Genomic DNA, 26,269 nt, shown 5'->3' on the forward strand with positions numbered 1-26,269 from the left:
CTGAAGAGCTATGAATGTGTATGTCAAACGGTCAACCTGTGCTGCCTTTGGTTGTGAAAGGTAGGTGAAGTCACTTCAACCACTTCTGGCATTTTAGTGAATAAATGCCCATGACAGTACAGAACTGGCACACAAACGTGTAACATATCCATAGATGCCGTCAGATGCAAATTATAAAATTGCAATACCTTTCATGAAAATATTTAGCAACAGTGCATAAGGAATAATAGAAGCTGATTTATGTAGATAGCTTGGTTAGTATATTTCTGTAGATTCTTTTCCAAAGCAAATGGAGATTGAATAAGACTTATCTGGGAGAATGTTCAGTAGTTGCATGACAAAGTTATTCCGGAAAGAAGTGTGAATAATGAGACTAGGTCTAACAGGATAATGGGGCTAAATCAGAACTACTAGGAAAAGGTTTTGGGCAAAGAGGAGTATTTTTAGTGTGGGTAAAAATACAAAGTGGTATATACTATGTTTAGTAGGCAGTTAATTGGGTACAATAGCTAGCCAATGCAAATCTAATCGCACCCTCATTTTATTTTCCGAGATGTAATGCTGTCTTGTGTGACCAGGAAGCAATTACTCCAGAAAATACCTATACTTCATATTACCTATTGTAAGCATTTCCTCTCCTGCTAACCCTGCCTTCTCTCCTCCATCCCCTTGAAACATTGTTACAGATATGATCCTCACTCTCAACCTCCCACCCTAAGCTCACATCAACCCACACCCTGAAGACCTCCACTGGCTCCCAGTCCAGTAATGAGCACTCTTCAAACTCCTCACGCACACATACAAAGCCTTTCACAACATTGGCCCTACGTATGTCATACTGGTAAACTTCCACAAATGTACCAGTCACCTTAGTTCAGCTGGATTTCTCTTCGCACCCCCACACGCAGAACCAGATCCAAAGTTTGTGCCTTCTTCTTCTTCACTACTAAAGGCTATAACAACCTGTCTCCTCACATCAGAGCCACCTCCTCAGTTTTTGAATTCTACAAGAAAGTGAGGGCCTGGCTCTTCACCTAGCCTTAGGTCATATAGCTCCTACTTCATCTCCAAGTGCCCTTCCGGGTGAGTTATGTGTGATACAAATGCATATAACATGTAACATTACTAACCCTGTTGGCCTCTGTTCTCAAAACAGCCAATCTCCCCCTTCCACTTTCCCTCCTGGTCCCTCTTCTGCTAAATGCAACTATTGCATGGATGCTCATGAAAGGTCTGTCTTTAGATACTACAAAGTGAGTGGTCAAATCCTTCTTCCTAGGGGCTCTTTTTGGTCTGACAAATTACCCCTGCCCTCATTTCTAACCATTATGCTACCATTTGGAAACAAGACACACGAAATATGACTGTATACTGTTGAGGTGCTTTGAACGCTTATGGACCCAGTCCATTCTCTTCTAAACCCTCCCCCGACCCATTTTGGTAGCACTCAATGAATTTGGAGAGGGGGCTAGATTCAAGATCAGTCTTCAAAAATCTCAATTTCTGGACTTATTGTTCCAAGTCAAATGGTGGAGACTATACGGTCACAGTTTTTGCTGATGTGAGCAGATAAATCCATTGACTATCTGGGGGGTAAAAATCGCCCCCTTCATTGGAGGAAATAGCCTGGTCAAACTGCACAGAGCTGCTGCAATTAATACGAGCCCAACTCCGCAAGTGGCAAAATGTAGATTTATCACAGCTGGGCCATTTATGTCTGGCCCAATCTCTTCCCCTGTGATCACCATAAGGAATCCCGAGAGATCTAGAAACTAGGATGAAGGACTTTATCTGGGGAAGGAAGGGGGTAAAAAGCCAGCCTACCTAAACGTGTAATGCATTGCCAACAGGCAAAGGGTGTCCCCCTTCCACAGTCGCGTGAGCCATGCTGGCCTCCTGAGACAGGTTTGTCCTCTTACCCCTCATCTCTCACTCCTATTATAGGGAACCCGGACTTCACCTTATGAATGGGCAGCATGCAATTTGCTGAAATTCAAAAAAACTGTCTGTAAACGTCTGAGATGGGTTTCACCTCCAAGGAATTAAACTATTTGAACAGCTCAAACAGGATTATGGCCTCCCCAAAACTGAGAATCTGCAGTACTTTCAAGTGAGACAATGGTTGGTTGACTCACAAAAGGACGAAACCAGGAGCATCCTACTCACTCGAATGCCTTGGAAAAATGAATACTCTTCAAACGGGATGATAGGCTGTTTATTTCAATATCTATAAAGCTATTAATTTGGACCTCTTTCAGACCCACATGACGTGTCAGCACCGATGGAAGGCCAAGGTGGGGAGGTCACTCGCAAACAAAGAATGGTCCAAGATATGGCGAGATCCCGGTTAAGTGAGGCCAGTGCCTCAATGAGGGAGACTCTTACAAACATCATGCATTACTTGCACAGCACCCCTAACAGGGTTCACATACAGCCCCCTGAAAAGGTGGTCTCTGCTGGAGAATGTGGTAATGCAGGGACACTGTTGCACCTGCTCTGGAATTGCCCAAACTTCAGAAGTATTGGGAAGTGGGTTCTAAATGACATTGATAGTATGTTAAAGATACAAGGGCTGAGGTTCCCGGCGTATGTAATCCTTTGGATAGCAGATTGTCTCATGTACTTTATGAAAACACACAGGGGATGCCAAATTGCACTATTGCGAGGTGTAGCCAAACCAGCTGGCTATACCAGGCATGGACATGTTGGGGATGGAAAAGATCACTCTTGGTTAGACGGACAGAAATGCTAGTTTTGACTTCCCTTTGAAGCCGTACCTCTTCGTGCTATAAACTGAGTTCTACAAAATCACCTGCTCTAAATACTTTTCAGTTTTAAAGATCGTACTGTTATCACACAGCAACCCTAACAACAAGTCAAATATAACCCCAGTGTAGAGATAGACTTCTGCGAGGAGGATATTAGCAACTATAGGCTCCTAATCGCTGGTGGGGCCTTCCGAGTCTCTGGGGAGGACTTTTAGCACAGTGCAGTGCTGTTTTGTTTTCCTTCATAGCGCCTTGTTAAATGTGGACACTGTGATTAATTTGCTCCGTTCTTCATACTTTTCATGGAAACCGCTTGCAGTTGTTCCCATCGGCCTTGTGATGTAGGCGGGTGGTTTTGTACTAAAACAAATGAACAGAGTTAATCCTAAAAAATGTTGCATAACCTGTAGTTTTTGGTGCTTTCTATACCAAAGCCGCATTTTTCCCCTGGTAACTTTCAGCAGTTTTCCCTGACATAACTTACTTATAGAAAAATGTGAGATTGTGGTGCTTCCCCCAAAACATTTGAAACTGATATGTTTCATAACAGGAGATACTGCGCATATCAGAATGACCTGGGCCAGTTGTAATCACGGACTTACTTACTGAAAGTCACTTATTGCAAAGTTGTACACCAGAGTTAAGGGTACAATGGTGTACATTACTGCACCTAATGAATATATTGTAAAGATTTTGAAGTGCATCAGTGAAGGCAATTTTGCACAACAAACACAGCACCCTAATCTAATTTCAAATGGCCACCATTATTTTGCAATACATGATATAACTCTATTCATTATTTGGGAAGAGGTAAAATACTTGAAAAGGACTTTGATTTTCAAAGCATCCTAACCAATGCCTTTTAATACTTTTAAACTTAATTTATATGTGTCGTAGTATGCAGCGTTAATTTTTCTAGAAACCTGTTTTTTCATTTGACAGATTATATAATTTGTATTCTGCACAGCACTTGCAACAGGATATTTTACAGTTTTGATAGACTGGAAATATTCTGTAGTCTTTTTTTTTTTTTAAACAAATGTTTTATTGATTTTAAAACCACAACTGACACACAGGCAGTTAGCATAGTGAAATATAGGCAGCGATAACACATAACTGCAATCCTCGAGCAGTACAGAAGCAGAACATTGAACATAACCCAGAATCTTGCACCAGATACAATATTTAAGCAAAGGAGCCCAAACACTTCCCCAAACTCATCCATGTTTACAGGGCAGCCCCTAGCCTCATAAACCACATGTTTCTGTTGTGTACTCCAGTCTACCCCTGTCGCCATTCCAAAGTGTAGGAGGAGTAGGGGACATCTGACGCGCAGCAACATCTTGCATAGCGACAAGGAGGGCTTTGTCTAAAAAGGTTCTCTCAGTCCTCGTGCCCCCGGAACCCTCAAACACTCCAAGCAGTATCAGCAGGGGGGAAGGGGCACCTCCCACTCAAGAACGTCCGACAGTTCCTCTACCACTCTGGTCCAAAAGGATGTTACCGTTGAGCAGGACAATACCATGTGATAGAAATCAGCTGGTTCTATCTTGCACCAGGGCCAGGAAGGACTGGGATAAAGGCCCACCCGGTGTAACCGAGCTGGGGAGAGTTAGGCAAAAGGAAGGTAGTGTGTTTGTATCACTCGCAGCCGGGAGGAGATGGCAAGCTCTCTCTGGGCCATCAAGGCATCTCTGCAATCCTCATCTTAAATGGGCCCCATCCATCCCTTCCAATGATCTAGGAGATGTTGCAGCATGCCAGGTGAGGTAATTATTAGAGTACAGTAGATCTGAGAGATCCCGCCATGGCCAAGGTTACTCATAAGGAGCTTCACTTCAAATGGATTAAATTGTGGTAAAGCATTGAGGATTGAAACTTGAATGTTAAATGTGTGTCGAAGTTGGAGCTACTTGTAAAATTGAGTGTATGTCAGGGCATATGTAGCCTGGAGGTTCAAAAAGGAGCGTTAGTGTGTCCCAGCCCAGATGTCTCCCAAATGAGTGATGCCAATAAGATTTCAGGTCTTGAATCCTAGAATCACCGCTACCTCTCCCAACCACCCACCATACCATAGGGGGGGTCTGTTGTGTGAGCTTGGAATCCCATTGCACATGCCAGAGCAAGACCCCCCAGGCCAGGATCACTACTCTAGTAACCTGCGGCACAGAAGTTGGGACTGCGGAGCCACACATCATGGCCTGTAGTCGGGGAAATCTCAGCATGGACATTTCTAACCGGTAGGCAGGGTGAGACCAGTCCCCATTAAACCATCATGAATGGCAAGCAGGTGGGATGCCAGATAGTAAAGATAAAGGTTGGTCATCCCCAAGCCACCATCATCAGAAGGGCCCCGTTGGCAGTGTGTGAGGGCCAGCCGGGGTTCGAGATCTGTGCCACAGAAACGTTGTCGCCACCTGGTCGAGGTGGCAAAACTACTTCTTATGTAGGTGAAGTGGTAGATTTCGAAAGACATACAGAAACCAAGGCAGAACCATCATTTTGTACAGTGCAATGCACCCCATAACATGGAGTGGGAGGGGTTGCCATCTGGCGAGGTCAGACTCGACTTTCCAGAACAAAGGCTGGAGATTTAGGGTCCAGGGGAGTTCAATATTCTGTAGTCTTACCCATTGTATCATTCCTTGAAGGATGAAACACAGTGGTATTCCTGCTGAAATTAGAGCTTGAGTTTTAAATCCCTATATAAGAGACATATGGCATACAGACGCATATTTCTGCTTGTTTTGGAATTGCAATTATATACATAGTCTTTAAACTCCTTAAATTAAAATACTATATTTCGTTTTCAACTTATTTAGTTCTACACATTAAAAGTGGTTAACTTGCAACTAAAATATGAAACAAACTGCTTCTGATATTAGCGTTTAATATCATGTACTGGTATGTCCTCTTGTCTTTGAAACCCAAAATCTGTCAGACATGCCACTGTTTCTGTTTTATTAACCCTGTGATGGGATTTAGTGTCTCGCTCTCATTGCTCTGGAAGTGTTACAGAGAACTCCTGTGGGTGGGGGGAGATCTGATAACAAGAGCTTTTATCCCTTACTGCCGCTTTCATGCCTGTGCAATGGGCACATTTCCCTTGAAATGGAAACAACGTTTCTCCAGTATTGGATTTTTTATAGATTCACATGCTTGAATCATCCCCGTCGTCGAGGTGGGAGCCTCACGGTAACTTCAAATACATATAGCAGTAAGTGTAACACACTAGGCCCTAATGGCCCAAATAGACACTGCTATAGCCTATCCATGTTCTTTTATATAAAAAAAGAACCAAACTTGAGCTACAGCCAATCAGGCGTCAACACCCTCTAGAACACTCCCAACAGAGGCTGGTTCCCTCACATTTTCTACCGCACGTCGTTTGAAGTAAGTCTCCCTGAGCTCTGCTCAGTTTATTCTTCTGACAGGAACATTTTCTCTCAGAGAACTCAGCTTTTCAGTGGACAGAATGTCCCAACAAACTAAAAAAGGACTTTTCAGAGACTGTGACAGTTGTGGTAGAAAAAGGCTTCACATTGATGACCCCCACAAGAAATGCATCTACTGCCTGCATCCAGATCACAAGGTGAGGGACTGTAAGATCTGTCGCACCTTCAGTCATAAAACCCTGAAAGACCGAGAGGGTAGACTTTTGTTGTGGCTCCTAAAGCAGAAGGACATTGAGAATCCTTCTTCTGATGAGAGTGAAGCTTCTTCACACACTACTCACTCCCTAAAAAGGCCTGGAGGGGAGGAAAAACTGCCTACAGAGCTTCCAAGAAAGGTGGCTAAGAAATCTAAATATCTCTCTTTGGAGAAACATAAACGCCAGGAGAGTGCTGCCTCGGGATCAGAGACCCACGTAAAACTCTAAAAAAAAAAAAAGGATCACTCAGAGCCTACCACACCTTTGGGAAAAAAGGCACCCCCAAAAAGTGCCTCTCTGTCCCTATCACCGGGGAAAGAACCAGGAAGATCCTCCTCAGATTCTGCCAAAAAAGGCCCGTCAACGACAATATTGTCGACGACGATCTTGTCGACGACCGTGTCGACGGCCACTGCGACGACGTTGATTTCGACGTTTACCACGGCGGTGTCCCCTATGATTATTACATCATCAGCACTTTCAACGACGACAATTATTACTGCAAAAAATTACAAGAAGGCATCGTCGACGAGAGAGAGGATCCGTTGACGGTGGCACTTCTCTCGACGAAACACCAGACAACTAGGGCGAAGAATGTACTGTCGACGAGTATACCATCGACGACCGTACCGTTGACGAGGGAACCGTCAATGACGAAAACTCAGCCGATGAGGTCATCGGCGACGGGAGAACTGTCGACAAGGAAGACGGCAGTTTCGTCTGTGCAACCGTCGACGACGACACCATCTTCAGGGGTTTTCATGGCTCAGCAAGATTCCTTCCTCTTTCTTTCATTACCGTGGGAGAGAAGACATCTCCAATCCTCCCGATGCATACCTCCCCAAGCAAGGTGTTGCCGTATCCTCCTCAGCATCTCTTAGATGAAGACGACAACGTCTATTCTCAGGATGAGGGGATGTTTGGTGCAGCCAGTAGTCCGTCACAACTCCATGTCAAATGCGAAGACTAGGATGACGACGATGATGATGGACAAGAGCAGCACACCTGTTCGTCAACTAGAGTCCAACCGGATCTGTCATACCCCACGTTTGAGACAGAGGCTTCTTTTCCCATACCTAGATCTTTGGTGTTGGACCTCCAGGGTATGTTGCAGGATTACTATCGAAGATTTCCGCCATCACTACCGGCGACTTCATCCAGGCCGTACAATTCGCAGATGGATCTGCAGTCCCCAGTCATCCGATGACGCCACACAGAAACATTCTGTTTGTGCAACCACCGCAGGATGATCATAACTCCACAGACGAGGAGAGAGAAGAAGGTGAGATACCGGAGACAACTCCTAGTGAGTGGGATGAATACCTCATCCCTACACTATCGCCACCACCAGCAGGACCAGTGGATTCACCCCCGGAGGACATAGGGGTCTTCCATAATTTGATGGAAAGAGCGGCCAAAAGATTTGAGCTACCCATTATTTCCCAGGAAACTGATTGTTTCCTATACGACTTTAGAGAGCCATCAAGGAAGTTGGTTAGGGCTATTCCTATAGTGGATTTTTTATGGCAGGAAAGATTGAAGGCAATGAAAAATCCAGCTACAATACCTTCTCAGGTGCCGCGGCTGGAAAAGAAATATAAAGCCCCGGAAAACACTCCAGCCTGCTTAGTAACCCAACCGAAGCCGGATTCTGTCATATCTCAGGCGGCGCAATGTCGCTCAAAGAATCCTCCAACGCCAATCACCCCCAGACAGAGAGGGGCAGCGTTTGGACAACATTGGGAAGAGATTCTCCTCTGTGGCAGCGATTACAGTGAAGGCGGCTAACTCGTTGGCCATCCTGGGCAGGTATGACCTCCAAATGTGGGCAGACATGTCTTCTTATGTAGACCTTTTGCCTCAGGATGCCAAACTGGAGGCAAAGAAGGTGTTACAGGAGGGTGAGCGAATCGCAGCCGAGGTCATTGTAGGAGGCTGGACTGGCTTGTAGTGAGTACCAAGGGGTACTTGCACCTTGCACCAGGCCCAGTTATCCCTTATTAGTGTATAGGGTGTCTAGCAGCTTAGGCTGATAGATAATGGTAGCTTAGCAGAGCAGCTTAGGCTGAACTAGGAGACGTGTGAAGCTACTACAGTACCACTTAGTGTCATATGCACAATATCATAAGAAAACACAATACACAGTTATACTAAAAATAAAGGTACTTTATTTTTATGACAATATGCCAAAGTATCTTAGAGTGTACCCTCAGTGAGAGGATAGGAAATATACACAAGATATATATACACAATAGCAAAAATATGCAGTATAGTCTTAGAAAACAGTGCAAACAATGTATAGATACCATAGGATGCAATGGGGAAACATAGGGATAGGGGCAATACAAACCATATACTCCAAAAGTGGAATGCGAACCACGAATGGACCCCAAACCTATGTGACCTTGTAGAGGGTCGCTGGGACTATTAGAAAATAGTGAGAGTTAGAAAAATAACCCTCCCCAAGACCCTGAAAAGTGAGTGCAAAGTGCACTAAAGTTCCCCTAAGGACAAAATAGTCGTGTTAGAGGAATAATGCAGGAAAGACACAAACCAGCAATGCAACAACTGTGGATTTCCAATCTAGGGTACCTGTGGAACAAGGGGACCAAGTCCAAGAGTCACAAGCAAGTCGGAGATGGGCATATGCCCAGGAAATGGCAGCTGCGGGTGCAAAGAAGCTTCGACTGGACAGAAGAAGCTGAGGTTTCTGCAGGAACGAAAAGGGCTAGAGACTTCCCCTTTGGTGGACGGATCCCTCTCGCCTTGGAGAGTCGTGCAGAAGTGTTTTCCCGCCGGAAGGACGCCAACAAGCCTTGCTACATGCAAATCGTGCGTTTGGCGTTTTTGGACGCTGCTGGGGCCCAGGAGGGACCAGGAGGTCGCAAATTGGACCTGCAGAGAGAGGGGACGTCGAGCAAGACAAAGGGCCCTCACTGAAGCAGGTAGCACCCGGAGAAGTGCCAGAAACAGGCACTACGAGGATGCGTGAAACAGTGCTCGCCGAAGTTGCACAAAGGAGTCCCACGTCGCCGGAGACCAACTTAGAAAGTCGTGCAATGCAGGTTAGAGTGCCGTGGACCCAGGCTTGGCTGTGCACGAAGGATTTCCGCCGGAAGTGCACAGGGGCCGGAGTAGCTGCAAAGTCGCGGTTCCCAGCAATGCAGCCCAGCGAGGTGAGGCAAGGACTTACCTCCACCAAACTTGGGCTGAAGAGTCACTGGACTGTGGGGGTCACTTGGACAGCGTCGCTGGATTCGAGGGACCTCGCTCGTCGTGCTGAGAGGAGACCCAAGGGACCGGTGATGCAGCTTTTTGGTGCCTGCGGTTGCAGGGGGAAGATTCCGTCGACCCACGGGAGATTTCTTCGGAGCTTCTGGTGCAGAGAGGAGGCAGGCTACCCCCACAGCATGCACAAGCAGGAAAACAGTCGAGAAGGCGGCAGGATCAGCGTTACAGAGTTGCAGTAGTCGTCTTTGCTACTATGTTGCAGGTTTGCAGGCTTCCAGCGCGGTCAGCGGTCGTTTCCTTATCAGAAGGTGAAGAGAGAGATGCAGAGGAACTCGGCTGAGCTCATGCATTCGTTATCTAAAGTTTCCCCAGAGACAGAGACCCTAAATAGCCAGAAAAGAGGGTTTGGCTACCTAGGAGAGAGGAAAGGCTACTAACACCTGAAGGAGCCTATCAGCAGGAGTCTCTGACGTCACCTGGTGGCACTGGCCACTCAGAGCAGTCCAGTGTGCCAGCAGCACCTCTGTTTCCAAGATGGCAGAGGTCTGGAGCACACTGGAGGAGCTCTGGACACCTCCCAGGGGAGGTGCAGGTCAGGGGAGTGGTCACTCCCCTTTCCTTTGTCCAGTTTCGCGCCAGAGCAGGGGCTAAGGGGTCCCTGAACCGGTGTAGACTGGCTTATGCAGAATTGGGCACATCTGTGCCCAACAAAGCATTTCCAGAGGCTGGGGGAGGCTACTCCTCCCCTGCCTTCACACCATTTTCCAAAGGGAGAGGGTGTCACACCCTCTCTCAGAGGAAGTTCTTTGTTCTGCCATCCTGGGCCAGGCCTGGCTGGACCCCAGGAGGGCAGCTGCCTGTCTGAGGGGTTGGCAGCAGCAGCAGCTGCAGAGAAACCCCAGGAAGGGCAGTCTGGCAGTACCAGGGTCTGTGCTACAGACCACTGGGATCATGGAATTGTACCAACAATGCCAGGATGGCATAGAGGGGGCAATTCCATGATCATAGACATGTTACATGGCCATATTCGGAGTTACCATGGTGAAGCTACATATAGGTAGTGACCTATATGTAGTGCACGCGTGTAATGGTGTCCCCGCACTCACAAAGTTCAGTGAATTGGCTCTGAACAATGTGGGGGCACCTTGGCTAGTGCCAGGGTGCCCTCACACTAAGTAACTTTGCACCTAACCTTTACCAGGTAAAGGTTAGACATATAGGTGACTTATAAGTTACTTAAGTGCAGTGTAAAATGGCTGTGAAATAACGTGGACGTTATTTCACTCAGGCTGCAGTGGCAGGCCTGTGTAAGAATTGTCAGAGCTCCCTATGGGTGTCAAAAGAAATGCAGCAGCCCATAGGGATCTCCTGGAACCCCAATACCCTGGGTACCTCAGTACCATATACTAGGGAATTATAAGGGTGTTCCAGTAAGCCAATGTAAATTGGTAAAAATGGTCACTAGCCTGTCAGTGACAATTTGGAAAGAATTGAGAGAGCATAACCACTGAGGTTCTGATTAGCAGAGCCTCAGTGAGACAGTTAGTCACTACACAGGTAACACATTCAGGCACACTTATGAGCACTGGGGACCTGGGTTACCAGGGTCCCAGTGACACATACAACTAAAACAACATATATACAGTGAAAAATGGGGGTAACATGCCAGGCAAGATGGTACTTTCCTACACAACCCCCCCCAAACGAAGGACAATAAGACTAGCCATTACCTGATGAGTCTTCATTGTCTAAGTGGAAATATCTGGAGAGTCCATCTGCATTGGAGTGGCTACTCCCAGGTCTATGTTCCACTGTATAGTCCATTCCCTGTAGGGATATGGACCACCTCAACAATTTAGGATTTTCACCTTTCATTTGTTTTAGCCAAAGTAGAGGTTTATGGTCTGTCTGAACAATGAAGTGAGTGCCAAACAGGTATGGCCTCAACTTCTTCAGAGCCCAGACCACAGCAAAGGCCTCCCTCTCAATGGCAGACCAACGCTTTTCTCTAGGGGTCAACCTCCTACTAATAAAAGCAACAGGTTGATCCTGGCCCTCAGAATTAAGTTGTGATAGGACTGCCCCTACTCCTAATTCAGATGCATCAGTTTGGACATAGAATTTTTTAGAGTAACAAGGGCTTTTCAGGACAGGTGCAGAGCACATGGCCTGCTTCAGCTCCTCAAAAGCTTTCTGACAGCTTGCTGTCCATAATACCTTTTTAGGCATTTTCTTGGATGTGAGGTCATTAAGAGGGGCTGCAATGGAGCCATAGTTCTTAATGAACCTCCTGTAATACCCAGTGAGGCCTAGAAAGGCTCTCACCTGAGTCTGAGTGGTAGGGGGAACCCAATCAATAATGGTTTGGATTTTCCCCTGAAGTGGTGCAATCTGTTCCCCACCAGCAAGGTGTCCCAGATAAACCACCTTACCCTGCCCTATCTGGCACTTTGAAGCCTTGATAGTGAGGCCTGCCTTTTGCAGGGCCTCTAAAACTTTCCAAAGGTGGACCAGGTGATCATCCCAGCTGGAGCTAAAGACAGCTATATCGTCCAAATATGCTGCACTGAAAGCTTCCAGCCCTTGCAGGACTGTGTTCACCAACCTCTGAAAAGTGGCAGGTGCATTTTTCAAACCAAAAGGCATTACAGTAAACTGGTAATGTCCTCCAATGGTAGAAAATGCAGTCTTAGGTTTAGCATCTTCTGACAATTTGATCTGCCAATACCCTGCAGTCAAATCAAAAGTGCTTAGATACTTGGCAGATGCCAGTGTATCTATGAGCTCATCTGCCCTGGGTATAGGGTGAGCATCAGTTTTGGTTACCAAGTTGAGACCTCTATAGTCTACACAAAACCTCATTTCCTTCTTTCCATCTTTAGAATTGGGTTTTGGTACCAGTACCACAGGAGAAGCCCATGGACTGTCAGAGTGCTCAACTACTCCTAGTTCCAACATTTTCTGAACTTCTTGCTTTATGCAGTCCCTGACATGGTCAGGCTGCCTATAGATCTTACTTTTGACAGGTAAACTGTCTCCAGTATCTATAGTGTGCTCACACCAAGAAGTGGTGCCTGGCACAATGGAGAAGAGTTCTGAAAATTGTCCTAGGAGATTTATGCAATTATCTTTCTGCTCAGCAGTAAGACAATCAGCCAAAACTACACCTTCCACAAGAGCATCTTGTTCTGTGGAAGAGAAGAGATCAGGTAGAGGATCACTGTCTTCTTCCTGTCCCTCATCTGTTGCCATGAGCAGGGTGAGATCAGCCCTGTCATAGTAGGGTTTCAGGCGGTTGACATGGAGCACCCTAAGGGGACTCCTGGCAGTGCCTAAGTCAACCAAGTAGGTGACTTCACCCTTCTTTTCAACAATTGTGTGTGGTCCACTCCATTTATCTTGGAGTGCTCTTGGGGCCACAGGCTCCAAGACCCACACTTTCTGCCCTGGTTGGTACTGAACCAAAACAGCCTTCTGATCATGCCATTGCTTCTGGAGCTCTTGGCTGGCCTGAAGGTTTTTACTGGCCTTTTTCATGTACTCAGCCATCCTTGATCTGAGGCCAAGTACATAGTCCACAATATCCTGCTTAGGAGCTTTTAAAGGTTGTTCCCAACCCTCCTTTACAAGTGTGAGTGGACCCCTAACAGGGTGTCCAAAAAGAAGTTCAAAGGGGCTGAAGCCCACTCCTTTCTGGGGTACCTCCCTGTAGGCAAAAAGGAGGCATGGTAGAAGGATATCCCATCTCCTGCGGAGTTTTTCAGGGAGACCCATAATCATGCCTTTGAGAGTTTTATTAAATCTCTCCACCAGTCCATTTGTTTGTGGATGATAGGGTGTTGTGAACTTGTAAGTTACACCACACTCCTTCCACATGGCCTTTAAGTATGCAGACATGAAATTGCTTCCCCTGTCTGATACTACTTCCTTTGGGAAGCCCACCATGGAAAATATTCCCAGGAGGGCCTTTGCCACTGCAGGTGCTGTAGTGGTCCTTAAAGGGATAGCTTCAGGATATCTTGTGGCATGGTCCACTACCACCAAGATAAACCTATTGCCTGAAGCAGTAGGAGGGTCAAGGGGGCCAACTATGTCAACCCCTACCCTTTCAAAGGGAACCCCAACCACAGGCAGTGGGATAAGGGGTGCCTTTGGAGTGCCACCTGTCTTGCCACTGGCTTGACAGGTTTCACAGGACTTACAAAATTCCTTTGTGTCCTCAGACATCCTAGCCCAATGAAACAATGGTACCAATCTGTCCCAAGTTTTCATTTGACCCAGGTGCCCAGCTAAGGGAATGTCATGTGCCAGTGTTAGGAGGAACTTTCTGTACTCCTGAGGAATCACTAATCTCCTGGCAGCTCCAGGTTTAGGATCCCTATGCTCAGTGTACAAGAGGTTGTCCTCCCAGTAAACTCTGTGAGAGTCACTGACATCCCCATTAGCCTGTTTGACAGCTTGCTGTCTGAGACCCTCTAATGTGGGACAGGTTTGCTGTGCCACACTCAGCTCCTCCCTGGCAGGCCCCCCTTCACCCAAAAGCTCAGCAGTGTCTGCTTCCAGCTCCTCTGGTGTAGGTTCTGCACAGGGAGGGAATTCTTCTTCCTCAGAATTAGAATCCACTGTAGAGGGAGGGATAGTAGGAAGTGGTTTGCTTCTACTAGCCCTAGCTTTAGGGAGCACTTGGTCCATTGTTCCAGGATCCAAGCTTCCCTGTCCTTTTTGCTTTTTGGCCTGAGCCCTTGTCAAAGCAAAAATATGCCCTGGGATGCCCAGCATTGCTGCATGGGCCTCCAACTCCACATCTGACCAAGCTGATGTCTCCAAATCATTCCCTAATAGACAGTCTACAGGTAAACCTGAAGCTACCACAACTTTCTTTGGACCAGTTACCCCCCCCCAGTTGAGATTTACAACAGCCATGGGGTGGCTTTGTGTTATGTTGTGAGCATCGGTTACTTGGTACTGGTGTCCAAGTATGTGTTGTTCAGGGTGCACCAGTTTCTCAATCACCATTGTGACACTGGCACCTGTGTCCCTGTAGGCCTGGACCTCAACACCATTTATTAGGGTTAGTTGCTTGTACTTCTCCAAGTTATGGGGGCAAGCAACCAAAGTGGCTAAATCCATAGCCCCTTCAGAGACTAAAGTAGCCTCTGTGGTCTCCCTAATCAGACCAACCCCAACTAAATTACCAAAAGTGAGCCCAGCTACTCCCTTGGATTGGCTATTAGTAGGTTTGCTCCCACCACCACTGCTATTAGTAGGGACACTAGGTGTAGCAGTAGGGGTTGTAGTGGTAGGAGCTGTGGTGCCTTTCTTTGGACAACTGGGATCTGTTGTCCAATGGCCTTTTATTTTACATAAATAGCACCATGGTTTCTTTTCCTTGTTCTGATTAAAGGAGGATTTGGACCCACCACCCCCACCAGAGTGTTTTTGTGGGCCTGATGAAGACTCATTTTTAGATTTGTCCCCACCCTTGTCAGAAGACTTACCATCCTTCTTTTTGTTGCCATCTTTGTCACCCCCTGTATGAACTTTTCTGTTCACTCTTGTTCTGACCCATTTGTCTGCCTTCTTTCCCAATTCTTGGGGAGAGGTCAGATCAGAGTCCACCAAGTACTGGTGCAACAAATCAGACACACAATTATTAAGAATATGCTCTCTCAGGATCAAGTTATACAGGCTGTCATAATCAGTAACTTTACTGCCATGTAACCACCCCTCCAAGGCCTTCACTGCCTGGTCAATGAAATCAACCCAGTCTTGTGAAGACTCCTTTTTGGTCTCTCTGAACTTTATCCTGTACTGTTCAGTGGTTAAGCCATAACCATCCAGGAGTGCATTCTTAAGAACTTGGAAATTATTAGCATCATTTTCTTTTACAGTAAGGAGCCTATCCCTACCTTTTCCACTAAATGATAGCCATAGGATAGCAGCCCACTGCTTTTGAGGGACATCCTGTACAGCACAGGCCCTCTCAAGTGCAGCAAACCACTTGTTAATGTCATCCCCCTCCTTATAAGGGGGAACTATCTTGTGCAGATTCCTGGAATCATGCTCTTTTGCAGGATGACTATGGGGAATACTGCTGCTGCCACCATGGGTATCTAAACCCAACTTCTGTCTTTCCTTCTCTAATTCTAAAGACTGTCTATCCAAATCCAGCTGTTGCTTCTTGAGCTTCAGTCTGGTTTGTTCCACTCTCAATCTATTGAGCTCCCTTTCTAACAATCTGTCATCAGGGTGGGTGGGAGGGACATTTCTAGATACAGAGGTATGATGGGAATGAACAGAAGGAGACCTGTCCCTTACAGAGGGCACCCTAACAGCTTGGCTAACAGTATAATGTGAGAGCACACCATCAGTATGGTGTGATTCAACCTCTGTACCAACTATGCTAGACTGTCTAGTAATGGGCAGGCTGAGAAGTTTCTTTCCTGAATCTTTTCCTGGGGGAGTCCCTGGATCAGATTGAGAACCATTAGCTACTTTTTCACCAGATTGGGCACTTATGGCCTTATCCTGTACTCTAAGCATGTTAATTAACAGTTCTAAGGAAGGATTCTTCCCTACACTCAAACCTCTCTCTATGCAGAGACTCCTTGCTCCTTTCCAGCTAAGGTGATCATATGCAAGTTTGGACAGTTCAACATTTTGGCCTGTGCCAGACATTTTTAAAGAGAGTTAAAGTGATAGAAAAAGAGAAAAAAGTTTTCAGAACTTTTTGGAAAGACAGAAAAAAAACTTTTTAAACTTTTAAGAACTTTTTGAAAGTTTTTAGAAGTACTTTTCAGCACTTAGAAAAGAGTGAAAAGAGGAAAATGCAAAACTTTTTGGCTATGTGTATATACACTGACCTTGTTTTGTATATTTTTCTCTTATGAAAAGTACAATGACAAGAGTGGTAAGTAGTCTCAAGCACTTATCCCACCACTGCACAACCAATGTAGGAGGCTGGACTGGCTTGTAGTGAGTACCAAGGGGTACTTGCACCTTGCACCAGGCCCAGTTATCCCTTATTAGTGTATAGGGTGTCTAGCAGCTTAGGCTGATAGATAATGGTAGCTTAGCAGAGCAGCTTAGGCTGAACTAGGAGACGTGTGAAGCTACTACAGTACCACTTAGTGTCATATGCACAATATCATAAGAAAACACAATACACAGTTATACTAAAAATAAAGGTACTTTATTTTTATGACAATATGCCAAAGTATCTTAGAGTGTACCCTCAGTGAGAGGATAGGAAATATACACAAGATATATATACACAATAGCAAAAATATGCAGTATAGTCTTAGAAAACAGTGCAAACAATGTATAGTTACCATAGGATGCAATGGGGAAACATAGGGATAGGGGCAATACAAACCATATACTCCAAAAGTGGAATGCGAACCACGAATGGACCCCAAACCTATGTGACCTTGTAGAGGGTCGCTGGGACTATTAGAAAATAGTGAGAGTTAGAAAAATAACCCTCCCCAAGACCCTGAAAAGTGAGTGCAAAGTGCACTAAAGTTCCCCTAAGGACAAAATAGTTGTGTTAGAGGAATAATGCAGGAAAGACACAAACCAGCAATGCAACAACTGTGGATTTCCAATCTAGGGTACCTGTGGAACAAGGGGACCAAGTCCAAGAGTCACAAGCAAGTCGGAGATGGGCATATGCCCAGGAAATGCCAGCTGCGGGTGCAAAGAAGCTTCGACTGGACAGAAGAAGCTGAGGTTTCTGCAGGAACGAAAAGGGCTAGAGACTTCCCCTTTGGTGGACGGATCCCTCTCGCCTTGGAGAGTCGTGCAGAAGTGTTTTCCCGCCGGAAGGACGCCAACAAGCCTTGCTACACGCAAATCGTGCGTTTGGCGTTTTTGGACGCTGCTGGGGCCCAGGAGGGACCAGGAGGTCGCAAATTGGACCTGCAGAGAGAGGGGACGTCGAGCAAGACAAAGGGCCCTCACTGAAGCAGGTAGCACCCGGAGAAGTGCCAGAAACAGGCACTACGAGGATGCGTGAAACGGTGCTCGCCGAAGTTGCACAAAGGAGTCCCACGTCGCCGGAGACCAACTTAGAAAGTCGTGCAATGCAGGTTAGAGTGCCGTGGACCCAGGCTTGGCTGTGCACGAAGGATTTCCGCCGGAAGTGCACAGGGGCCGGAGTAGCTGCAAAGTCGCGGTTCCCAGCAATGCAGCCCAGCGAGGTGAGGCAAGGACTTACCTCCACCAAACTTGGGCTGAAGAGTCACTGGACTGTGGGGGTCACTTGGACAGCGTCGCTGGATTCGAGGGACCTCGCTCGTCGTGCTGAGAGGAGACCCAAGGGACCGGTGATGCAGCTTTTTGGTGCCTGCGGTTGCAGGGGGAAGATTCCGTCGACCCACGGGAGATTTCTTCGGAGCTTCTGGTGCAGAGAGGAGGCAGGCTACCCCCACAGCATGCACAAGCAGGAAAACAGTCGAGAAGGCGGCAGGATCAGCGTTACAGAGTTGCAGTAGTCGTCTTTGCTACTATGTTGCAGGTTTGCAGGCTTCCAGCGCGGTCAGCGGTCGTTTCCTTATCAGAAGGTGAAGAGAGAGATGCAGAGGAACTCGGCTGAGCTCATGCATTCGTTATCTAAAGTTTCCCCAGAGACAGAGACCCTAAATAGCCAGAAAAGAGGGTTTGGCTACCTAGGAGAGAGGAAAGGCTACTAACACCTGAAGGAGCCTATCAGCAGGAGTCTCTGACGTCACCTGGTGGCACTGGCCACTCAGAGCAGTCCAGTGTGCCAGCAGCACCTCTGTTTCCAAGATGGCAGAGGTCTGGAGCACACTGGAGGAGCTCTGGACACCTCCCAGGGGAGGTGCAGGTCAGGGGAGTGGTCACTCCCCTTTCCTTTGTCCAGTTTCGCGCCAGAGCAGGGGCTAAGGGGTCCCTGAACCGGTGTAGACTGGCTTATGCAGAATTGGGCACATCTGTGCCCAACAAAGCATTTCCAGAGGCTGGGGGAGGCTACTCCTCCCCTGCCTTCACACCATTTTCCAAAGGGAGAGGGTGTCACACCCTCTCTCAGAGGAAGTTCTTTGTTCTGCCATCCTGGGCCAGGCCTGGCTGGACCCCAGGAGGGCAGCTGCCTGTCTGAGGGGTTGGCAGCAGCAGCAGCTGCAGAGAAACCCCAGGAAGGGCAGTCTGGCAGTACCAGGGTCTGTGCTACAGACCACTGGGATCATGGAATTGTACCAACAATGCCAGGATGGCATAGAGGGGGCAATTCCATGATCATAGACATGTTACATGGCCATATTCGGAGTTACCATGGTGAAGCTACATATAGGTAGTGACCTATATGTAGTGCACGCGTGTAATGGTGTCCCCGCACTCACAAAGTTCAGTGAATTGGCTCTGAACAATGTGGGGGCACCTTGGCTAGTGCCAGGGTGCCCTCACACTAAGTAACTTTGCACCTAACCTTTACCAGGTAAAGGTTAGACATATAGGTGACTTATAAGTTACTTAAGTGCAGTGTAAAATGGCTGTGAAATAACGTGGACGTTATTTCACTCAGGCTGCAGTGGCAGGCCTGTGTAAGAATTGTCAGAGCTCCCTATGGGTGGCAAAAGAAATGCTGCAGCCCATAGGGATCTCCTGGAACCCCAATACCCTGGGTACCTCAGTACCATATACTAGGGAATTATAAGGGTGTTCCAGTAAGCCAATGTAAATTGGTAAAAATGGTCACTAGCCTGTCAGTGACAATTTGGAAAGAAATGAGAGAGCATAACCACTGAGGTTCTGATTAGCAGAGCCTCAGTGAGACAGTTAGTCACTACACAGGTAACACATTCAGGCACACTTATGAGCACTGGGGCCCTGGGTTACCAGGGTCCCAGTGACACATACAACTAAAACAACATATATACAGTGAAAAATGGGGGTAACATGCCAGGCAAGATGGTACTTTCCTACAGTCATCGATTGTGCAATTGACATTTCACTGACTGGTTTCAGGCAGCTAACAGGTGCAGCGGTCTTGCGTAGGCAGGGGTGGCTGAAGTCTACTTCCTTTCGCCCGGAAGTTCAGAGTAGAATTCTGGACATGGCATTTGATGGGGAAAGCCTCTTTGGGAAGCATGTGGATGAGATGCTACAATCCACAAAGGCCGATACAGATATGGCCAAATCCCATGGTACGTTACAGTACAAGAAACAGCCATTTCAAGGTATGAGGGGCAGAGGAAGTTACTCCTTTCGTGGAGGTTTCCAGCAGTATAGACCACAGTATCAGTCATCTCCAGCAGGACTCCGACCACAGTACGGACAGCATCAGCAGCACCCCACCTACCGCTGCTTATAGACACCCCGCAAAGGGAGATCCGTTGCCCGTGGCAGAGATATGGGCAGAAAGCAATGACCGGACAGCCATACCAGCTACCAACACTACCCAGATGTCGAAAATTGGGGGTTGCATCACTCGTCACTTCCTTCGGTGGTCAATCATAACATCCGACAAGTGGGTGCTAGATATAGTGGCCAAGGGGCATACTCTGGAGTTCATACAGAAACCACCAAATATCCCTCCATCAGGCCCGCCACCTCCACGATTAAAACAACTCCTCAAAGAAGTGTATGTGATGTTGCGCAAAGGGGCGATAGAACTTGTTCCAACTCTTCACAGGAACCACGGATTCTATTCACGCTTCTTTCTAGTAAAGAAGCCTTCAGGAGATTGGCGCCCCATTCTAGAATTAAGATCCTTAAACAAGTTCATGAAGAAGCAGTCGTTCCGTATGTTAACGCTACAGGACATCCTACGCCTCTTGAATTCAGGAGATCACATGACATCCCTAGACCTACAGGATGCGTATTTTCACATCCCAATACATCGCAACCATCGCATATTTCTCAGGTTCAGTGTAGCTGGTATGCATCTGCAGTTTCGTGTCCTCCCATTCGGATTAAAGTCGGTCCCCATAATTTTTACAAAGATGTTAGCTCCAGTAGCAGCTCACCTACGCCAGTTGGGCATGCAAGTTTTTCCCTATCTCGACGACTGGCTCATCAAGGCATCCTCAAGAGCTCAGGTGGTAGACCATACAACCGCTTGCCTCCAAGTGTTCTAGAATCTCGGTCTTACGATCAATTATCGCAAGTCACATGTTCACCCCACGCAGAAACTGAATTTCTTGGAGGCAATACTGGATACTATCCAAAGCACGGCATACCCGTCTCAAGAGAGAAAACAAAAGCTGTCCAGCTTGGCTCACAAGCTATCGACAAAAAGGTTTGTTTCAGTTTGAACTTACAACTCATTAATGGGAATGATCTTGTCATGTATTCCGCTGATCCCAAATTGCTGACTACGAATGCGACCTCTACAGGAGCAATTGGATGCTCAGTGGCTTCAGGTGCAGGGCTTCTTTGAGGATCAAATTCTCATCACACCAGCAATGCGAGCTGCCATGTCTTGGTGGACGAGACTGACCAACTTGTACCTCGCTACATAGTAACAACTGATGCATCCTTCGAGGGATGGGGTGCCCACCTTCAGGATCTGCGAATAAGTGGGTCGTGGACTCAAATGGACAAACAACTCCACATAAACCAACTGGAGCTCGAAGCAATAGATCTGGCTCTAAAGGCTCTTTTACCAAGAATTCGAAACTCAGATGTTCTGATCAGGACGGACAATACCACGAACATGTTTTACCTAAACAAACAGGGCAGCATAAGGTCCTTACGGCTCTCACAAGAAGCTCAGAACATTTGGAAATGGGCCATAAGAAACAACATTTCTGTGAAAGTGAAGCACGTGCCAGGGCAGACCAACGTGCTAGCAGACATCCTGAGCAGGATGGTTATCCCGTATCACGGGTGGGAGCTCGATCAAAAAGTTCTCAACCAACTCTTCCGGATGTGGGGCAGACCAAGTCTCGATCTGTTTGCCACATACGAGAACAAGAAATACCCATATTACGCAAGCTGGCTTCCCCAAAAAGGATTGTGGGGGAATGCGTTTTTGATGAGATGGTCAGGGGTCTCTGCCTACGCTTTTCCTCCGATCGGACTCATCCCCAGGGTTATCAGCAGTCGTGAAGACAGAAGGATGTCGCCTCCTGCTAGTAGCACCCAGGTGGCCCAGGCAGGTGCGGTTCACAGAACTCCTCATGTTTTCGGAACAGCCACATGGTCTACTCAGACAGACACCAACCCTGTTGACCAGGTCCAGGTCAGGCATCCGGATCCGTCATCTCTACACTTGTCGGCCTGGCTCCTGAATCCAATGAATACGCCACTTTAGACATCTCATCAGAAGGTAGGGCAATACTAGCCAAGGCCAGAGCGAACACCACCAATAAGACTTATAGGCTTAAATGGAAACGTTTTTGTTTGTGGTGTGCTGCGGAAGGAGTCCATCCTATCTCTTCGCTCCTGGAGCAGGTACTTCCTTATTTGTTACACTTGGCAAAATCTGGGCTTCCGTATTCCTCCATTTGAGTGCATGTAGCAACAATTTCAAGATACCGCCGATCTCAGAACACTGCCATGTTATATTCTATTAGGATTGTGAAACAATTTCTTAGGGGCCTTTTTTGAGTTTTTCCACCGGTGGGTAAACCCCCACCGTTATGGTTCCTAAACTTGGTATTGGGACAACTCATGAAAGCCCCTTTCGAGCCAATCCACAGCTCTGAACTGAGATTCATCTCTTGGAAGACGGTGCTGTTGCTGGCTCTTACTTCGGCTAAAAGATTAAGCGACATAGAGGCCTTCACCTCTAAAGGGGTAATTCTTAGGACAAATCCTAAATATATTCCGAAGGTATCCTAAAATTTCCATTTGAATGAGCCAGTGATTTTGAAAACCTTTTTTCCTAACCCACAGACGGTAGCGGAAAAAGCATTGCACTCGCTGGATATTAAGAGGTGTTTGAAATTTTATCTTAAAAAAACATGGGACATTTGAAAATCAGACAAGTTATTTGTAGCCTTTGGGGATGCAAGGAAGGGTTCCCTGGTATCTAAACAAGCCTGATGCCAGGTGGATCGGGCTAGCAATACAATTCTGTCATGCCCAGGCCGGAAAGACGCTCCACAACAAGGTTAGAGCCCACTCTACAAGGGCGGTGGCCACATCAGCGGCACTCTTCGCGGGGGTTCCCTTGCAGCACATTTGCTGAGCGGCCACATGGTCCAGCCAGCATCCATTCACAAGGCACTACTGTCTCGAAGAGACGAATAAAATGGACACGGCGGTTGGGCAAGCAGTGCTGAGGCATTTATTCCGTTACGGTGAGCCTCTCTGGTCATCCCACCTTCCACTTAAAGGGTATGTGAACTACGTTTCCTTAATCTGGTCAATGCTAACCTTTCTGGTTATAATGATTACTGTTATTATTATAATTAGCTTGATGTTTATTGTGATTGTTGATGATTATGATTATCGTTATTATAGATATCTTCCTGGAAATATTGATGTATTGCTATCTAATATTAGCTAGGAGTAGAATTACTCCTATTATTATTATTATTATTATTATACAGCTATTACGTAGTTAAACAATATTACTGCTCGCTACTCTAATTCAAGCATGTGAATCTATGAAAGATCCAATACTAGAGAAGAAAATTGGTTACTTACCTGTAACTGTGGTTCACCAGTATTGGTATCTTTCATAGATTCACATGCGACCCACCCTCCTCCCCACATAGGCTCCCCTTATAAATTAACTTTCTCCTTCACACTTGTACTAGAAAATCTGAGGAAAACAGCCTCTGTTGGGAGTGTTGATGCCTGATTGGCTGTAGCTCAAGTTTGGTTCTTTTTTTATAAAAGAACATAGATAGGCTATAACAGTGCCTATTTGGGCCTTTAGGGCCTAGTGTGTTACACTTACTGCTATATGTATTTGAAGTTACTGTGAGGCTCCCACCTCGACGACGGGGATGATTCATGCATCTGAATCTATGAAAGATACCAATACTGGAGAACCACAGTTACAGGTAAGTAATCAATTTTCATGCAGAGCGGGTGGCATGTACACCTTGCATGGTGAAAACAAACTGTTCTGTTGTAAACGTGCTTACGAAGCAAGCAGAACACTTTACAGTGACTGACCTGACCTGGCAGCCCCAGCCCAAAGGCCCCCACCCGGCCACGGCAGCTGACGAGGGTGGGGGGGCTAAAGTTCTTTAAGCCCTATTGGTGTTGCGCACCTGCTGACAGGCCATACTGTTCTGACACCTAGTGCTCATCTCAAGATATTTACATTTTTCATTTAGGCGTTTGGACATTTTGAGTAGCAAGCAGAAGGAACGTTACTGAATGTAAGTATGTGTTTATTTTAATTGGAAATGTTCCTGATGCAGCTCTCCCTTTTGACGTTTTCACTTTAGCTGATTACCTGGCACAAGCCTTTGATTCGCTTTGCATGGATTTGAAGACTGATGAAGGAAAGAGCCTGTTTTTGGAGTACAAATCTGTGGCAATCATTTCAAATCATCTTCGGCCTTCAAACAAAGGGTTGCTGTCTAGTGCTGTTGATGTTTTACTGCAGATGACTTCAGAATCAAGTGAGTGTGTCATACAAAACAGCCACTGTCAAAAGGTTACTGATAATTGACTCTAAAAGCCTCAAAAACACTTTTGTTGTTTGTGAGATTAATTTGCATGGCAGGCAAACGCTGTAAATGTTAGCATTTGGTAGTCTTTGAACGTCCCTAAATGGTATACCTAACTGAGCTATTTCAGGTGCTATGAGTAGTCCCGTTCTTGTACTCTGCTACACACAGATGTTGCAAATTGAAGCCTTTTATACATCTTGTGCGCAAAGGCATGTGTTAGAATCATTGTGGCAAACCCTCTGTATGTTTCTGTGAAACACTACCTTTATTAAACATACATGACTTTCAAACTCACCCATCCTGCAGGAGAGGTAGGAGTGTGTTGCTTGCTAAATAGATTGTGAAGTATTCCTTTTAACATCCACAAATATATTTGGTGATGTTGACTTGCCTCTTAGGGGTAGATTACAAATACCCCAGTAATCCTGATAGGGCTGTTTGGTAACTGCAGTTAGCATCCCCATTGGGATTACAAGATCTAAATCCACCAATCTTGTGCATCTCAAAGTTAAATACCAGGGAATAATAAGGAATAACTAGATGAATTGGGGTTAGAGTTACCTACTCCACTGGTAATTCATTTTTACTAAGGAAACCCTCAGAGTCCCACGTTTAATCTCTGTTACCTTCATCCCCAGAGTTATAGATGCCCCTCGTACCAGGAACTTTAGTTGGCCTAAAGAATTAGTTTAAAAAAAGTAAAAATTTACATTAACCTTGCTCTTACATAAATTGCACCTGAGTAACCCTAGATAATAGAAAAATGTTATTTTTTGTGCTCAAAATATTTTTGTCATCAACATAAATGTTCTTTTTCTTTTCACTCAATCCATCATTCCGCCGCAAAGTGCTCTTATGCCAAATTTATCTTGTTTCTCTAAATTGACCTGAATCAATCTACTATTGCTACATGTGCATCACTTTGTTTAAAAATAGCTGTGTTTTTTTTTTGTCTCCAAGAATCTCGTTGGACAATAAAAAATGTTTAAAACCGAAATAGCCCATTTCACGGCATGGTTGTTTCACTTTCTCAACAAAATGTTATTAATTGTACCTTTCAGCAGTCACCTTTATTTCGTCAAACATGTAATACATTTGCCTCTCTCTGCTGCCAGACTTCAGTTGCAGTACCGGCGTTAAGCCTTTAGTGGGGCTGATGTGCAGTATTGGAGTTGGCAGGCAAGGAGCTATTTGTATTCCACTTCTGCGACTTTTCCTTACAACATTGGCTGCTGAAGCTTGCAAACTTTCTTCACTTGACCTACTCTAACCACAAAAAATGATTACTTAAACAGGGGCATGGGCATGCACATGTTTTTTAGCTCACAGCCTACCAGACAGCGCAGCTGCGTGGTATGCAAAAGACATTTTGGGGAGTCTCAGAAAGTCTCAGAAAGTTGACCTGGGAATGCATTCTGCTCATTGCTTTCGATTGGTGTTGTGGTTTGTAACTCATGTTTTCTGGCTTTCCATTTGCTGTTTTGATTTGCTTTAGGCTCCAGAGCTTGAGTTTGTACCTCCCAATGACAATGCCTTGCAGTCTTCCGCAAACATGTTTTCTTTAATAAACAGGCCCATAAATCTTGTTCTCATCTCTTCACATTTGCTGGGCATTTAAAGACTGAGGTCAGATGTCAAGCTTTGCCTCCGAGGGAGCTTGGTGTTTCTTTTAATTTTGACTGACTTCAAAGTGAGAGTGTTTCCAGGAAAGAGGATTGCAGCGTACTTTCTCCATGGAGCCTGGTTGTGCCCCTTTTAAAAAACATATTTTAGACTTAGCCATCTCAAAAGGTTATCTCATTCTTCAGCTGCACAATACATTTGCCTTTCATTCGAGGGGCATGAAGTTCACTGTTGACATTGTGAGGGTGGGTGGAAGCATTAGTGTTTCCAAAATTATGTTTGAAAACTATTACTTACAAACAAAACTTGCACTGATTTAGTCTTATGTGCTAGTACTGCTAAGATGAAGCAGTTCTGCGTGTTTTCAAATTTTTGCAGAGCCTTTTTTCATATTT

At 46.1% G+C, this 26,269-nt stretch overlaps 1 protein-coding gene across 2 annotated transcripts in view; it reads left to right on the forward strand.

Annotated features, from left to right (window-relative positions):
* CCDC138 (coiled-coil domain containing 138) overlaps window positions 1-26,269 on the forward strand; it is a 220,006-nt gene that overhangs the window by 176,209 nt on the left and 17,528 nt on the right. Inside the window, exon 13 of one of the 2 annotated variants that reach the window (XM_069204486.1) lies at window positions 24,024-24,200. The exons of the other annotated variant lie outside the window; for it this stretch is intronic. Coding sequence (XP_069060587.1) covers window positions 24,024-24,200 — 177 coding nt within the window. The remainder of the gene's footprint in view (window positions 1-24,023; window positions 24,201-26,269) is intronic. 2 annotated transcript variants of the gene reach the window in all.

Source organism: Pleurodeles waltl, chromosome 8, assembly GCF_031143425.1.
Source record: "Pleurodeles waltl isolate 20211129_DDA chromosome 8, aPleWal1.hap1.20221129, whole genome shotgun sequence".
Classification (NCBI taxonomy): domain Eukaryota; kingdom Metazoa; phylum Chordata; class Amphibia; order Caudata; family Salamandridae; genus Pleurodeles; species Pleurodeles waltl.